Genomic DNA, 17,431 nt, shown 5'->3' with positions numbered 1-17,431 from the left:
CTGTCATACTCTCCCCCTTCTGTTTCCCTTTCCCCACCTAACCAGTTTTGACTCAGTGCCCTAGCCCCTGAGCTGCTCCCCTCTCCTCCCTTCAGGAGACTCAAGTGCCTCAGGGCTTTATAGTCGAGATGGGGAGGGCACCATGGGAGGGAGTAGACACCCAGCTCAGTGCCTGGGTGTGGAGGCCAAGCTCTGCCCATCAATCTGCATCAACACGGAAGAAAGGACACAAGTCTGGAATCCCCGACCAAGGTGCAGAGACAGCTGGGGCTTCAGCACGCAAGCCCAGCAACCTTGGGCATGCCCTAATAGTGGCTTCCTCGTTAGTACATGAGCCTGACCATCTCATCCCTAAGCACTTGGGAGGGCCAGCTGAGATGGAGGATTTTTGAGGGCTCTTCAACCGCAGGATGCTACTCCAGAGGACAAATGCTGTTGTAACCCGTGGGTGGAGCAGGGACTCTGGTCTGCTCCTCATGGGAATGGCTTTCTGAGCTGTGGTGAATGAGCCAGGGCACAGAAGGTATCTGGAAGGGGCAGGAGTCACGGGAAAACTTTTCTGAGTCCTTCTAGTTAAACTTACAGCTACTTTGTAGCCTGGCCCCAACCAGAACCTGAACCCAAACCCAATCCCAGCCCCAGCCCCAACTAGAAGGTAAACTCAGATTTTGCCGATTCTGCCCCAGCACCGAGACTTTGGTTCCCCGTGTTAAGAAACAGCTGGACTTGACATAAGATGAAAGTGTGAGAGAAAGCTGACACACCCTCTCTCCCTTTCTTTTCCAGAACAGATGGCAGAAGGAATGGTGGTGATGGTGGTGGCGGTGGCAGCAGCAACGTAGCAGCCTGAGGGAGCCTCTCCATTGTTTATTCAGTCCCAATAAGTTAAAGAACGAGGGCAGAAAAGAGTCTCCTAGACAAGAATGCTGTTAACCAAAGGCAACAGCTCAGTCAGGTACTCAGAGGTGCCCACTGCTTGGCACAGGGGGTTGCCCTGCAGGTTGAGGAGGACCAGCCTGGGGCAGGAGGCAAGAGGCTGGAGCACCATGGGCTGCTGGAGGCCTTGGGCAGGAGAGTCAAGGAAAGTGTGCCAGGTTCCCCCAGACCCGCGTGCTCCCGGGTGCCCATCACCATCTTCCCTCAAGAATGGGGACTGCTGCCTGGAAGTCTGGCTGACAGGCATCTTGCACATTTCCCTGGATGGAGTAAGGCTCCACACTGCAAACCCCTGCCCATGGGGCCAGGCAGGAAGCCCAGGAGGTGGGCAGGCGTGGCATCAGGAGTGGTGGGCTGCTGCCAAGAAGAAAGCTAGCTCTGGCTACAGAGGCATCCACAAATCAACAACGGCAAAGGGTTGCTGAGCGGACATGCACACTAAGGCCTGCTTTAACTTTCTTTTTTTTTTTTTTTTTAGTAGACTTCACACCCTACATTGGGCTTGAACTCAAGACTCAGATTAAAAGTCATATGCTCTACCAACTGACCGAGCAAGGCCTCCCTAACCTCTAATTTTTTAAGTAAAATCAGAATTCTAGATTTTTTAAATACAAAACTTCTTGATTTTTAAAATACTATGTGTTATCCAAGAGTATCTGCAGGGCGCTGGTTTGTGAACTCCAGCTTGAAGAAGTCACTCCCACCTGGCAAAACCACCAGCGCAACTCAACGATGCCCCACACAGCCCCAGGCTACCTCTCCTTAGTTGAGACTGCCAGGGCCCCTTTCCCACTCACCCCGCTGGCTGGCTGTCCCTTCCCAGCGTGGCACCTCATCCCTCCCACTGTGTGAAGGGCCCTCAGAAGGAAGGATACGGTTGTTACACAGCGAGAGCTCCTGCAGCCGGGGCAGGTTAGTGACACCGTCCAGGGACTCTATGGCATTATCATTGGCCTGCAGGACCTGAGGAGCAGTGAGGGCAAGGAAGTCAAGGCAGGGCAGGCAGCTGTCAGCCTGGGACTGGTGTAAGCAAGCAGGGGGGAGCCCAGGGCGATCAGCTTACAGTGAAGGGAAAGGCTGCTGGGGGCAGGTCAGGTCACAGGGACAGAGAAAGCAAGGGGTCACCTGCAGGGGCCGGGAAGATGTAGGCAGCTCTTTGGAGGGTGGGCCGACTTCAGAGGGAGAGGAGAGGGAAAAGGACCACCCAGGACAGTGGTGGAGGAGTGCTTTACCTCAAGGCAGCGCAGGGCAGCCAGGGCAGGGGGCAGGGCTCGGAGACGATTGTGTGACAGGTCCAGATGAGTGACCAAGAGCAGCTGTTCCAGATGACAGAGTACCGTCAGATCCTAGGGATGAGGATGAGACACCCAGGGAGACTTGAGGAGGAGGATCCTCAGCCATTGCTCACGCGGCACTTACCCTCTGGGTCCCACACAGGCCCTTGGGGGCACTGGCCGAGGACAGGACAGAGCAGGTGAGACGCTTACCTTACGACCCTCAGCAATACACGCTCTGCATCAAAGACAAGGGACAGATGAGGGAGTGCTGGGGTGGGGTGGCTGGCAGGTGGATGGGGTGGAGGCAGCCTAGAGTGGAGGCAAGTACAGGGGATGGCAGAGGGAGCTGGGTAGGCACAGCTGCTGCCAGAAGCGGACCTGCTGAGTCTGGGGGGTCGGTCTGGGGGCAGCGGAAGGCTGCAATGATGTGACCGAACTGCTGCAATGGAAACACTGACTGGGAAAGACTACAAAGCAGGAAAACAGCCTGAGAAGTTTGTCAAACATCTCTGGAAGTTACCCAGCTTCGGGTGCTGGGGCCTGCTCTAGAGAGAGAAGCATCGGAGTGGGGGGTGGGGGTTTCAAGGAGGGCTCACTGGGAGGGAAAAATGAAGATGTGACTGGTCCCAGAGAAGGTGGTGGCATGAGGAGGCCCTGCTGACTCAGGATTTGAGACTGGGTAGCACGAACGATGGGGCAAGTGACAGAAGGCAAGATGAGGAAGGTGGGTAGGCTTGAAGGGAGATGAATGCCATCTTGGTTAGGAACAAAGCCTAGAAAGGCACCTGAGACTGAGACCAAAGCCAGGGGCACAGTGAGGCCAGAGTGCCTCAGCTCAAGCCCATGGAGCAGACACCAAAGCTGGCCAGGTCAGGAGGAAGAAGGCAGTCCATACCTTGTGACCGAGGTGCAGCACACGCACCTCGGCGTACTCCATCTTGAGCAAGCTATTCTCTAGCAGGAACTTGCTGCGCAGGTCATCCAGGTACGCTGCCCGCATCGGGTCCACAGCCTGGGGGGGAGGCGGATGACAAGAAAAGTCCATCAGTTGTCTTCCTGCCACTCACTGGGCCTCTCCTGCAACCCCTGTCCTGTTCCCACAGGCCTGACTTGCCTTGAGGGTCTGGAAATACTGCAGTGTCTCTTTCTCATACAGCAGGGGGTCCAGTGCCCGCATCAGCAGGATGATGGTGAGCAGGCACCCTGAGGAGATGGTGAGGAAAAGGACTGTCTCTTCTAGATCCTCCTGTGCTCCCATCTCTTGAGACCCTTCCTGCTCTCCCCGAGAAGCCCTCCTGGAAAAGGACCTCCTCAGAAGAGCAGGATCTCAGGGAATGGTAGGGAATGGGGCCTCACACTTATTCTCAGGCTCCAGCTCCTGCAGCTCCTTACAGGATTCAAGTTCAGACTGCAGCACCGTGGACTTCTCCACTGACAGCTCACACCTGAGGATGGACAGGGCGGGGGAGGGGATGGTGTCTACTCTGGGTACCAGTCATCCCTGGTATCCAGTCTGAGACCATCTGCTCAAGCCCCCAGCCTCCCAGCCCAGTTGCCTGATGCCCAGAGTCCAGAGCCCCTCCCCTTGTCTGTGTGCTTCTCTGTCATCACCTGAAAAGCTGCTCATCCGTGGCTGAGTCCCGGCACCAGCCCTCCTGGTGGCCTGAGAACAAGAATGGGTAGTAGAAGGGGGCCCCCGTGAGAGCAGGAGAGGGATGAAAGTGCTGCCTCAACGGGCAGAGGTTGTGTTACCTTTTAAAAGCACACACTCCTTTTGGGCATCGCCTGCTGTCCAAATGACACGAAATGTATGGTGGGGCAACTGGTCATTGAGGGAGGTGGCAGGCAAGTCACAGAGCTGGGAGCACTGGGTTAAGGAAATGCTTGAGCCTCACCACTTTTCTGACTATCCCACTCCAGCCCTACCCCAGTCCCCCACTCTGCTCCTCGATTCCTGGGATACCCAGACGTGGCCAGGCCAGTTTCTGCCATCTGGGGTCCTCCATTCCACAGCCAAGGGTGACTCGTCCACCATGAGCAGCAATGTCTCTGTCCTGGGCCCCACCTGGCCCAGGGGACAAAGACAGACCTGTCAGCCCCACAGCACTAGACCCACATCCATGATGCTTTCTCGGAAAAGCTGCAGGACTCACCAGGACAGGCCGAGAGAAGGAGACAGTCAGACAGGCCTCATCTCGGCTCACGTGCAGGCAGCGCAGGGCATCCTGGGGGTCAGCTGGGGGAGACACAAACTCAGCTCCCCTTATATCCTCTTCTGTTCTTTCAAAACCCTAAAGACCCAGCCTCTTTCCCCACTGCTCACCTCTTCCCAGGAGCCAGCGGTGATAGAACCAGGCGCTCTGATCATTGGGGTCAGTGAAGAAGGCGTTCTGTACCAGCTCCAGTTCTGAAGGGGCCAAGGAGCATGGGCTATGGCCAGGACCCTGGTGGGCTCCTGGCCACCCCAGCATCCCACCCTCCCCCTGGAGTGCTGCCAGCCCTCGGTTCCATTTATCTGCTGGCCTTGCACAGCAGCTGCATCTTTCCCACTGGACACTTGTGTTCCCTGCAGCCAGGGGCTGAATCTTTTTTTTTTTTAAATTATTTTTTAAAGATTTTATTTATTTATTCACAAGAGACACACAGAGAGAGAGAGGCACAGACACAGGCAGAGGGAGAAGCAGGCTCCATGCACCGGGAGCCCGACGTGGGATTCGATCCCAGGTCTCCAGGATCGCGCCCTGGGCCAAAGGCAAGCGCCAAACTGCTGCGCCACCCAGGGATCCCCAGGGGCTGAATCTTACATACCCCCAAAGCCAGGCACAAAGTAGGTGCTCAATAAGCCCAAGCAGCAGGTTCAGGAACAGGGTTAGGTAACAAGGCTGGAAAGGCAGCACCATAGTCTTCCCCAGCACCCTCTGACCCTGCTGACCTTTGAGGAGCACATCCTCAGGGAGACGTCCCTGTGGTCCAGAGTCTGGCTGGGGGTGCAGCTGGGGCAAGAGACAGGAGCGGTAATGCCAAGAGGAGTAGTTGGAAAAGTTTCGGGTAATGAGGCTGTCAGTGAAGGCTAACTCCTCTGCAGGAGGCACAGCTGCTTGAGCGGCCACAAACCGCCGGTAATCCCAGCAGTGAACTAGGGGAACAGTGACAACACATCTCAGAAGTAGGGCAAGGGGAGCTCCATAGCTGGAACCCCTCAAGTTCTCTTAGAAGCCCTCAAGAAACACCCATGTGTGTTCTACAGGGTATTGGTTTGTCTCCATCAGCCCCTTTGCCATCAGCTCAGCAGGCCCATCCTGGCCATCCCTCCCAACTCTGGGCCTTCCTGAGGCCCCAGTAACCAGAATGTAGGGCAGATCAGCAGGCAGACACGTACAGTTCCGCTCGTCAACCTCGAGGAAGCGGGCACATAACTCCAGCTCCCGGGCCCAGTTGGGCTCCGGCAGGCGGCCCAGCAGCCAGCAGCGGTGGTGCCAGGTACCATAGGACTTGGGGTTCACCCGCAGGCAGCTTTCCAGGAAGCCCAGTTCTGTCTTCACCAGAGCTGCCAGCTCCTCGGGGGACCTGCACTCAGAGGGAAATGGGACTCAGGGCCCTCCAGCACTCAACCTCAGCTCACCTCTGCCTTTCTACACCCAGCCCTCCACTACCCTCTGCCTATACCCCTGGCTGCCCCATTCTTCCTCTACCCCTGGACCCAGGCAGGGCAGGGCCAGCACCATCCTCCTGGGGCCCTGAACTCCTACGCACTTTTGGGCCTCCAGCCGCTGAAGCACCTCACGTCGACAGTTCCACAGGGTGGCAAAGTCAGGGTTGGCTCCCAGAATCTGGCTTGTCAGTTCCAGCACTGATTCATCCAGCTCACCAGCCTGGCGCTGAGAAGATAGGTAGCAGGGTCAGAGATCAAATCATTCTCCTACTGTGAGGTTAAGCAGCATAGTTAGAACTACTGAATATTCTGTAAACACATGCTACACAATAGGTACCACGCAGAATGCTTTATGGGCTTCTGGGTATCCTCTCAATGAATTTTCACAACAGCTTTATGCAGAAAGGCCCATTTTACAGAAGAGCAAAGTGAAACTTAAAAAAAGTCAAGAACTTGCCCAAGGTCGCACAGCTTAGCTTGTAAGTCACAGAACCGAGATCTAGACCCAGGCAGTCTGACTCTAAGGCCCAGCTCCTGGCCTCTGTGCTATACTAAGAGGCCACCTGGAGAAGGGGCTACCCCTAAGGGCCCCACCTTCTGGAAGACAGTCTGGGTGGCTGACTGGTAGAGCTTCAGCTTCTGCTCCCGCTCTAGCCTTTTGGCCTCCGCCTGCTCTTCCGAGGTCTTCACCTTCAGGCGCCCGTGCTGCAAGGATTGCGGGGGCGGGGTTGGAAGGGTGCGGGCTGCCTTGCAGGGGCAGACCCCGAGCCCCCCGACTGCGGAGCCCTAGGTATACAGAGGGCAGCGGAGGCGAGGCTACGCGGTCCGTGGGCATGCGGAGGTGAGGGGCTTGACAGTTCTCACCATGGTGCCGGCTCAGGGTTCAGGACAGGGGAGGGGTCCAGAGAAAGCCCGAGAGACCTGGGGAGAGAAGTGTCAATCACGGGAGCCCCGCCCGCTGGCCCCGCCCCCAGCCGGTCCCGGAAGCCGCGCGCGAGCCTGTGCAGAGGACCCCGGCGAGAGCGGGTCCCGGGACCGGGAGGAGGCGCCCACCCGGACTGGCACTCGTACCCGTGCCGCCTTGCCCACAGCCCGATCCTCCGGGGCCGGACCCACGCCAGGGCACCTGAGCGACGGGGACCGCTCCGCGCCCGAGACTGCCGCCACCCGCACACCCGCAGATGCCGGGCGCTCCCGCCCCCCGCGGGCGGACCCACCTGCGCCGAGGGGAGGTGTAGGTGGGGCGCGCGGAGCTGAGGCGCCCGCCACCGAGCCCGGGCGTAGGCTAGAGCGGCTCCACGCCCGGCTCTCCGAGGCGCAGCGCCCTCTGCAGGCCGGGGAGGGGCCGTGGGCGGAGTAGGCGGGCTCGGGAGGCGCGTGCGCCGGTCCCCGCCCAAGAGGCCGAATCCCTGTGATTAGCCCGCGGTGCCTCCGAGTGCGCATGCGCGGCTTTGCCGGGCGCGTGAAAGCGGTCGGGCCTTGGATTCCGTCAGCTGCTCAAACTGCAGTTTTTTAGACTGCATCCCGCTGACGTCACTCTGGGACCGTGGCCGCCTCCTAGTTGCCACATCGAACGGGTGGAGTTTCCTGTCCTGATCTCCACTAACCTCTGTAGCTTTGATGTAGCCGACCTCCTGCCGCTTGACAACCTCGCCTGGCTTCTCCTGCGCCTCTGAACCGCGCTTGCCCGCTCTGCACCTTCTTCCGTAGATGTTGGTGATCGCCAGGGCCCTTTCCTCACCCCCTTTCACATCACACGCTATTCCTGGGAGAACATTCACAAATCCAGGCTTTCTCCCGTTTGGAGTTGGAGCTCCCCAGAGCTCTGTCCTGGACCCACAGATTCTTCTGGCCTCACACTTTCTCTGGGTGACTTCATCCACAGTCATGGTTTTAATTACTCCCTGTAAGCTGATAACACTCAAACTTGTGTCTCCAGCCCAGATGTCTTGTGAGCTGTAAAAATCAACATACATATGTACACATTCATCAGCCTATTGGACGTCACCTGGGTGTTCCAGAGACATCTGAGACTCCTAAACTAAAAGGTTTCACTGTATTCCATCCATTCTTAAACTCTGGCCTTTATGTTTCCTACTATAGGGAATGGCACTATTCTCTCCCCAAATTTCTGTAGTAACTCTTAAACACTGCACTGGAATTCAAGCTCATTTCTTCCCTGTTTGTTGAAAGCCTTTTCAATGTTTCCCCAATCTCTACTCTGTCATCTCCATTATAAATTCATCACCTGTGCTGCCGGATCAACTTTCCTAAAATGCAGGTTTGATCATATCACATCTCTGCCTAAAGCCTTCTGTGGCTCCTGGACCAGCTCAGGAAGGTTTCCTAGAGAGCCTTCCTGGGGTTCAAGGTGGCCAGTGAGTGTGTATATGTGACTGATTTGTGATGAAGTGTAATGTATTTGTGAGAAGTGTGTGTCCATGTGGCCTGTGTTTATAGCTCACATTTAAGAAAGTATGGCTTTAAATTCTTTATATTTCTTCCACATCTTTCTCAGGCTCTGGAAATGTATATATAGTGCCCACTATATAGTCTGTCTTTCCTAGGCCCTATAATGAATTACAGAGGAAAAGAGACACTTTTCTTGGCCTCGTGTAGTTGTGGTCCTAGTGAGGAAAGAGTCATACCAGTTATTAGTTAGCTTTGTGTCAGGCATTTGGACAGGAGCTCTGCGTGCACGCAGGATTGATTATATGTGGAGGCAGTAAGCAGAGTACTTGTGAACACAGACCCTTCGGTGCTTGGGTGCACATCCTGGTTTTGCCACTTATTAGCTGTGAGATCTGGGGCAACAGACTTTGTATCTTTGTATTTCCTTTTTCCAACAGTATCATAGGAAAAATATTACCTACCTGTGAGAGTTGAAGTGAAGATTAAATAAAAGAATCTATGTAAAGTGCTTAGCTTAGAATAATCCTATATCAGGTAAGGGCTCAGTGAACAGTGATGGTAGTAATATTATCATTATTTCTAATCGTCATGAAAAACAGGACATTGAGGTTCAGAAAGATTAAGGGCCATCCATGTAGTAAGTGGCCATATAGGACCTGTGTCTGGTCTGATCCGGCTCTCCCACCTCACCAACTGCTTCTTTCTTTCTTTCTTTCTTTCTTTCTTTCTTTCTTTCTTTCTTTTTCTTTCTTTTCTTTCTTTCTTTCCTTTTTTTATTTTTATCACTACCTGCTCTTGCTTCCTGCTCTACACATGCTCTACACAGACTCACATGTACAACCAGATACCTGGGACCACAGATACCTACAGGTGCAGATTTTCCAGGTAGTCTTTTATCCTAGTCACTAAAAGAAGAGGAAAGAGGGTGGTTGAAGGCCAAATCAGGCATGAGATAATTTTTAGTGATTAGCTAAAAATTAGTGATAATTTTTAGTGATTGAAACTGGGAAGGTTGAATCAAGTTGGCTTGAGAAAGGAAGTGAGTCTCATGAAAGAATCTACTTCTGAGAAGACAGGGCTGGGTTTAGGAAAGAGAGGGCGGGAAGGGCATTTCAGGCATGTACTGGGATGTGGAGGTGGGAGAGAGAACAGACCTGGGTGGTAGATAGCCAGGTACCTTTGGAGATAAGTTGGAGACAAGAACAATGGAATTAATGACACGCCTCTTGCTTTAAGGCAAAGGGAGCTATCAGGAGTTATATTTGGTTTCCTGTGTGGGAGATGGGAACCACACAGGTGTCTGAGGGCCGTGATCTGAATAATGTTTAAGGAAGAGATCTTCCTGCCCTCTATGTCGAGGAAGGAACAAGCAATAACTGAGTACCAACTGAATCCCACACATGTTATTTAATATACTCACTGCCTATATCAAGTTGGTATTACTATCCTTATTTAAAACAAGGAAACAATGCATACAGTGGCTTCACAGAGATTAAGTTGCTTGCCCAATGTCATACAGTTGGGAGGAAACACAGCCAGAATTCAAACCAAAGCCCAGAATTCAAACAAACCAGAATTCAAGCCTGGCTGCCCACCGCACAGGTAGGAACAGCTATTGCTAGAGGCTCAGATTTGAGCTTCTTGAGGCCTAGAACTCTGGTTCTCTTCATGCTGACCACCTCTTCCGTGCCAGTTATTTCTCTGCAACCACTCCCCAACACACACACACACACACACACACACACACACACACACACTGACAATGTTCCTAGAACCCTGAGCCAGTCATGGACCAGAGCTGGTTGGAGGGAGGAAAGAGATCATGAGCCCTGGGTCAGGGCCCCAATCAAAGTTTGGCTAGAAGCCATGGTCTGGAGGCAGGGAGACTAAAGAAGAGGTGTGTACTGGCACTGGTGGTAGGCCTCGTGCAGTGTGACCATGAATGAAATCTCTTGATATTTGTTTAGTATCAGAACTGGACCTGAGAGTGTGCTGGGTGCCAGGGATACAGTGCAGGACCAGAAAGACTTGGCTTCTGTCTTCCTGGAACTAGACTTAATGCAGTGCTTTACTAGGCCAGAACTTTCTGCAATGTGGAAATGTTCAATGTCTGTGCAATCCAGTATGGTCACCACTAGCGTCATGTGGGTATTGAGCACCTGAAATGTGCCTAGTGCAGTTGATTTATACTAATCTAGTTTTAATTTATGTTCCAACAGTACATGGGGCTAAGAGGCTAGTATTGGACAGAACAGGTCTCATGGGTGAGACAGACATGTCAGCATGTAAGCTAGGGTAGATCAGGGGCCCATAAGGAATGAGCACTGACCCAGACTAAGGTCAAGAGGAATTTGTTCTGGATCTGGTGATATATAATGGTTTACAGTTTGTTTTCTTAAACTCCTAATTTTTTTTCTTGTTGTAAAACTTGTGCTTCATTAAGCACAACATATATACTGAAAGTGTAAAACTTTGATCCTCCTACTTTAAACTCTCCAGCCACAGGTATGGGAAAGGGGTTATCATATAGAAATACAGGGAGTAGAGAGGAATGTGAGGAGGGGGCAGTCAGTGAGTGGAGATGGACCCATTATGAGGACAGACTTTATAATAATTGAAGCTGTCTAAAGATGGAATGAGTGAGTTGTGAGTTTACCATCATGGGAGGTAATCAAACAGGTGTTATTAAGCCACTTTTGGACAATGTGGTAGAAGACATTTAAGGACCCATCCCAAAGTCCTGAAAGGTTCTAATCCTTGGGATAGACCAGTGGACCAGAGTGACAGAAAGCCCAAGAAGATCCTCTACACCGCCGATTCCCCCAGTCCTGGAGTTCCTTGAGCACTTGGCCTGAGTGCTTGGACTTTTTTCTCTTCTCCCTGCTCCCCAGTTTCTCCTGCCAGGCTAGGAAGATTCTTCAGTGGCCCACAGTGCCACCATATGCTCATAGCACATTTCCTGGCTGGGGAAAAGGAAGAATCAGGCTCACTGATGATAGGGGAGGGCAGACCCAAAAGACAGAAGGACCCCAAAGGGAAAGTCCCCACAATAGAGCCTCATGTTTCACCCAGGGCACAGTGGGTGCTGACTCATGCTGTCATTTCTGGTGGAAGAGATGCAGGGAAAGCATCCAGGAATTGGGCTGAAAAGCTGGAAAAACTCCCCAAGCCAGAACTGGAGCCTCTGTTGCAGGAGCCAGGCACTACACAGGGGGTCGTGAAGATGACAGCATTGCCTTAAAATTGCTCAGAGTGAGATAGGAAGCTGAAGGGACTCCGTTGTAGAAGGGCTCCACTTCTAGACTCCTGGGTGGCTCAGTGGTTGAGCATCTGCCCTTGGCTCAGGTTGTGGTCCTGGGGTCCTGGGATCGAGTCCCACATTGGGCTCCCCTCAGGGAATCTGCTTCTCCCTCTACCAGTGTCTCTGCCTCTCTCTCTGGTCTCTCATGAATAAATAAATAAAATCCTTTAAAAAGGCGGGGGGTGGGGGGGCTCCACTTCTGTTTCCATAGAAACATGGGTTTCATTTACTTATGCTCTATATTTCACCTTGCATCTGAGTAAACTAAAGAAGGACTCCTTTGTTCCCATTCCAAGAGGGAGGCTAGAAAGTCATTCCCTGGGATCCCTGGGTGGCGCAGCGGTTTGGCGCCTGCCTTTGGCCCAGGGCGCGATCCTGGAGACCCGGGATCGAATCCCACGTCGGGCTCCCAGTGCATGGAGTCGGCTTCTCCCTCTGCCTGTGTCTCTGCCTCTCTCTCTCTCTCTGTGACTATCATAAATAAATAAAAAAAAAAAAATTAAAAAAAAAAAAAAAAGAAAGTCATTCCCTGAGTTTCATCCCAGGCCCCCAAACACCTGATAACATCTAAGAAGAACCAGATCCTGAGCATGTTGCAGGACATTAGCTTCAAACAAACCACTGTCGACATTGGTGTCAAAACCTCCTATCTTCAATGATTTATGGAATAACACCTGACATTTGCCTTTGATTGGGCCCTACCCTGGATGCCTGAAAGAACATGTGCCCTGGACCTTTTTCCAATATAAACCCCTTAACCCCAAGCGATGGGGAGACCCACTCCTTTTCTGAGACACTCCATCTGCATACTCTGTCACTTATGCTATTCAGTAAACTCTGCTCTTACCTCCTCCTGACTCAAGTTTGAATTTTATCCTATATGAAGCCAAGGGCCCTCTTGGCTGGTGATGTGGAACCCTCTCCAGGTCCTTGGACCCAGCCTGCCTACATCAAGAGCACTGGTGGAGTTAGGAATGTGGCCAAGAACCTCACTGCCTGGCAGGGCCTGAGAGGCAACCACCATTGCACAACTCCAGGGGGCCCTTTAGGTATAGGGCATATATAATGTGAGTAGTGCCAGGCAGCAGCCCTGAGGTTTTATACGCACATGAGAAAAAAAGCCGTGGAACAAGGTAAGACTGTGTGTACCTGAAGCAGGAAGGGTTAGGTGCTCGAGCTGATAGATGAACATAGGGGACAAACTAACTAGTCCGGGAAAGAAGGAACTGCTTCCTTGGGGATGGGCCCAGACCTTACCCCTTCCTTATTCCCTTCAATCATTCACTGTCACTGTGAATGTCACTGGACACAGTGACAGGCATGGGAGTCATAGTGTTGAGGAAAACACAGATATAGCCCTTGCCCTCATGGAGCTTATGGCCCAGTGTAGGACTGTCCAGTAGAACTTTCTGGATGATGAAAATACTGTAGAGAGGCAGACAACTGTATAAGCAAGTGTAAGGTTACAGTCATGCCCTTACAGAGAGGGGTGTATGCTGGATGTGTCCTATGGTTGAGGGGAGCTGCCCTGTCTAGGGTGGGGAGATTTCCCAGGGAAGCGAGCTTAGGGCTGGGGCTGTCAGTATGGGATAGGAGCCTGGGTTTGTGGCTGGCTGCACACCTCCTCTGTGCCACTCCATCAGTGAGGTCTATGGGGTGTAGCATCCCCATTTCCACTCTCACTGTGAACTACCCAAGGAGGCTGGTTTGATCGCATGTCCCCTCACCTAGCCTGGTGCCACAGCGCTTGCTCAACGAACATTTACACAATCCAGCCAATCATCAAGCAGCAATCATTGAGCCCCAGAACAGCTCACCCCACAGCAGTGACGGAGACCGCCCCTGCTGTCATTGCGCTTATACTTGAGTCAGGGAGACACACCTTGTAGAAACAAATACATACAAGAGGTGATTTTAGCCAGTTATAAGTGCCCCAAAGAGAATTAAAGAAAGGACTGACAAAGAGTTGGCGGTGGTGGTGGGAGTCCTGGGGAAGAATGAAAGAGTGAATGAATAAATGGTGAGCAGTTTAGGTCAGAGGATGCACACTGTGCCCCACTGAGCTGGGGCAGGGATTAGGAGGGGATCCAAGACTCTCAGATCCCAGGGTGGGGAGCTTGGGTAGGGAGGGGTCGTCAGGGGTGGCTGCACTCCAGGCCTCATGGGCAGGCCTGAGTAATGTGGGAGATAAGGGACAGGGAGTGCTGTGGGATCTCAGTGCTCTGAATAAGGAACGAGGACACCCAGAAGTGCTGACAGCAGCAGCACCATGTGCCAGTCTCCTGTGCACATTCATGACAGGTTTGAGTTCTGAGGGGAGGGGTGGAGCAGGAAGGGCCTGGAGTTGAGGTTCAAGGAACTTGCCTTGGGTTGGCCAGCCTCCCAGGGTTCCCTAGGGCCCCCACAGCTGGCAGCCTTGCCAGGCAGTCCTCTCCCAGGCCCAGGCCACTGAACAGGGGGCAAAGAAACTTTGGAGATGTGTGTGATGAGTGGGATTGAGGCCAAGGAAGAGGAATATAGAGAGCAGTAGTGTGGGGAGGGTCAGTCCTGGGTACATAGGCGGACTGGTACATCTGATTCCAGGTGGGGAAGGGGGCCCCTCTCCGGAGGCTCCCATTGGGCCTGTGAGCTCAGCCACACTCTGGGTGGTATGGACACTCCAGGCACTGTTCTGATCTGTCTGTAGGGTTCAAAGTTTCTGTGAGTGTGTGTGTGTGTGTGTGTGTGTGTGTGTGTGTGTGTGTGTGTGTGTGTGTAGGAGAGGTGAAGGGTCCAAGATCCAACCCCTGACCTGGGGCGATTGTCAACCTTATGTAGGGGATGGGATGAGGACATCTGTGGCTCTGATACTAGTCAAGAGCCAAGTGATTGTCAGATGTTCCCAGAAAGGGGAAGGAACGATGGAAGAAGGCAGAAGTTTCTGGTTGAAATGGGCCCTGTGAAGACAATTCTAGCAAGTGGTAATGGAGCTGGGGCTGGGAGGCAATGGCACCTTAGGGAGCAGATCAGCTGGAGCAAAGGCAAAGAAGGGAGAGGGTCAAGGTGAGGGAAGAGCAACTGTGACGTTGGCCAGGGTATCCTTGGGTTGAGTGAACTTGGGAATCCTTTCACCATCCTGCCCAATCTCCAACCCTCTCTGCTAAAGAGAAAAGATCCTCCCAAACCAAAACCAAACCAAACCAAACCAAACCAAACCAAACAAAAAACCCAAGCATTAGAGGCAGGGGGGAAAGAGCCCACACTCTGGAGTCATACATTGAAGCTAGAGACTTTGGCTATAAAAACTTGCAACCTAGACAAGTTCCTCAAATTTGTGAGACTTTTTGAGTTTCCAAAGCTGTAATCAGTACCTGACCTCATGTGGCAGATGTGAAAAGATTAAGTAAGACCTAGGCGGATGGTCTAGGTCAGTGCAGGTGCTCAGTAGATGCTAACTCCCTCAGCTCCTACCGTAATGCAAGTCTCTGGCTGGCTTAGTTTTGTTCAAGAGAAAGTAAAAGTCCGACACTGAGTTACCTTTGTTCCCACCAGCATGAGCCCCTCTAGGGATGCCAGCATTGTCTGTGGAGTTCTGGCTTTCCTTGTTTTTTCTGCAACCACCTCTCCAAGGAGTGGGGAGCCAAGACCTGCTCACTCTGGAGGACAGGTGCATCTGTGTCTGCATCTGCTAACAGAGATAGCAGCAAGCTGACTCTCCTTCCTCCCTCTGCCTCTTCCCCAGCATTTCTCACAGGCCCCTCCATTTCCAGGGGCCTAAAATGGGGTCCTTTTCCCTCCTAGACTCCCTCATTGTCACATGAAGCACAAGCAGCTACCAGTTCCTCTGCTCTTCTGGCACACAAGTTCAGGCAGGCCCCAGACCCCCAACCTCGCTCCAAGCCAGCTGGCCCACTTCTGAGCTCCAAAGCACCTCAGTACAGAGGGCAGCAGTGGTCACTCAGAGAAGGTCCAGCCCGTGCCCATCCTCAGCCCCTGCTCAAGGGTGGATTCTGAGTCTGCAGCTCAGCGTGAGCTCTCCGGGCTGGGTCAGCCTGGTCAAACGGGAAGCCCCGCGGCTGTGTGGGTGGGCCAGAGCAGACACCCACAGTTGCATGCGGGGTGGGGTGGTTGGCCAAGGTGTGTCGGGGAGGGGCCAGCACAGAGAGGAGCAAAGGCTGGGTAGAGGGGTAGATTCCAGCTTTCAGGACAAGTCACTGAGGAGTTGTTCCCATCAGTTCCTGAAGGCCCCTGTGGGTGATGTGAGAGTGGGATGGGGATTCAGGCAAGGGGAAAGAAAAGCCCACATGAGGGCCCCACAGGAGCCCGAGCCCAGGGGGGGAATCAAGATGAAGTAGCTGGGCGCAGGCCTGCCCATTTTCCTTCTTCTCCTCGCTCCTACCTACCCATAGTCTTCCAAGGCCTTAATTCTTCTGAGATCTTTCTTGAGGCCCCTCCAGCTCCTTGGTCTCCCTATCACTGGGCAGAGATCCCATGGTAACCTCAGAAGTCACTTTGCTACAGCCTGCCCCCATCCCATTTGGTCCCTGGTTCTCACCCACTTGGTTAGTCTACTCCTCCACAAAGCCCTGTCTCTGGCCCCTTCTGCCTAGGCCCTCTCAGGCCCCCCATCCTTCCACTGCTCCTCCTGGCACCACAGCCCATCCTTTCCTGCTCCTTCCCTGGCCCCTGTGCTGAGTCTTCTCCCTGCCCTTCCATTTCCTGGTCATCTGGCGTCAGCTGCAGCCTTCTCTGTGCCCAGCCCTGGGCAGGGAAAGGTGACAGGTGCAGGCAGGCCTCATAAAACAAAGATCTGGTTCTCAGAGTGCTTTCAGTTATCACCAGGAGACAATGAGATGACCATGGGGAGACCCAGGGTGGGGACTCAAAGAAACAGGAGAGGTCAGCATAGCCAGGCTGCCTCCCAGGCCACACAACTCTCATTCCTTTCAGACTTCACTTTCCTGGGAGTGTTACGACACCCTCATCTCTGCCTTTCCCTGCAAAATCTCTCGGTTCCTGCCTCCAGGCATCCAGGGTCACCCCTGCTCATCTCTGTGCTGGCCCCTCCCTGACACGCATCTTGGCCAACCACCCCACCCTGCATGCAACCTGTGTGTCACTGCTCGGGCCTATTCACACAGCCGCGGGGCTTCCCGTTTGACCAGGCTGACCCAGCTCAGAGTGCTCACGCCGAGCTACAGATGCAGAATCCACCCTGAGCAGGGGCTGAGGATGGGCACGGGCTGGACCTTCTCTGAGTGAACGCCGCTGCCCTCTGTACTGAGGTGCTTTGGGAGCTCAGAAGTGGGCCAGCTGGCTTGGAGCGAGGTTGGGGGTCTGGGGCCTGCCTGAACTTGTGTGCCAGAAGAGCAGAGGAACTGGTAGCTGCTTGTGCTTCATGTGACAATGAGGGAGTCTAGGAGAGAAAAGGATTGCCTTTATGCCTTCATATGTACCACTTATTTTTTAAATTAGAAATAATTTAAAAAAAAATAATTAAGCCTCCCCTTCCCCATTTTTTAAGTCTCTGGCCAGTATCACTTCCTTGGGTTCTCTAATGGAGCTAGTTGCTTCCTCCAGTATTCTCAGGGCACTCCGTGTAAACTTGGCCATGACACTTGTCTCACAAACTTAACTAGTCTTTCCTGGTGTCTGACATGGTGCTGGGAAGAGTGTAGGCATTTAATACACAGTTTTTGGAAGAAATGTCCATCCCCTCAATGTCCTGAGACTGTTATTGGGTTTCTTAGATGTTGGATCTCTTGTGCCTCCAATCAAAACTCACTGTCCACATTTCTTTCCTTCAGAGCACTGTTACTCTATTGCTTGTTTTGAAGAGTAACTGATGCCTGTTAGGGGGAAGCAGGGTGTTGT

General features: G+C 53.1%; 1 protein-coding gene across 3 annotated transcripts; it reads right to left on the bottom strand.

Moving 5' to 3' along the window:
- Positions 1–852: 852 nt before the first annotated feature.
- On the bottom strand, positions 853–7,189 carry RABGGTA (Rab geranylgeranyltransferase subunit alpha). Of its 3 annotated transcripts, none has more exons than XM_055309005.1 (17): positions 7,083–7,189; positions 6,730–6,786; positions 6,460–6,570; positions 5,967–6,091; positions 5,593–5,780; positions 5,146–5,349; positions 4,537–4,620; positions 4,367–4,449; positions 4,177–4,278; positions 3,966–4,071; positions 3,825–3,876; positions 3,570–3,658; positions 3,328–3,416; positions 3,109–3,225; positions 2,169–2,282; positions 1,812–1,899; positions 853–1,062 (listed from the first exon to the last, which is right to left on the bottom strand). In XM_055309005.1, exons 2-17 carry the CDS (start codon positions 6,730–6,732, stop codon positions 914–916), a joined length of 1,704 nt encoding a protein of 567 aa, XP_055164980.1. In that variant the 5' UTR covers positions 6,733–6,786; positions 7,083–7,189; the 3' UTR covers positions 853–913. The 3 variants fall into 3 exon arrangements, with proteins under 3 accessions (XP_055164980.1, XP_055164981.1, XP_055164982.1); XM_055309006.1 differs by lacking the exon at positions 7,083–7,189 and adding an exon at positions 6,937–7,066; XM_055309007.1 differs by lacking the exon at positions 7,083–7,189 and adding an exon at positions 6,992–7,064.
- Positions 7,190–17,431: the final 10,242 nt, after the last annotated feature.

This window comes from Nyctereutes procyonoides, unplaced genomic scaffold (genome assembly GCF_905146905.1).
Source record: "Nyctereutes procyonoides isolate TBG_1078 unplaced genomic scaffold, NYPRO_anot_genome, whole genome shotgun sequence".
Taxonomy (NCBI): domain Eukaryota; kingdom Metazoa; phylum Chordata; class Mammalia; order Carnivora; family Canidae; genus Nyctereutes; species Nyctereutes procyonoides.
Note: the sequence above shows the minus strand (reverse complement) of the source record. Positions and strands in the feature narration are given on the sequence as shown.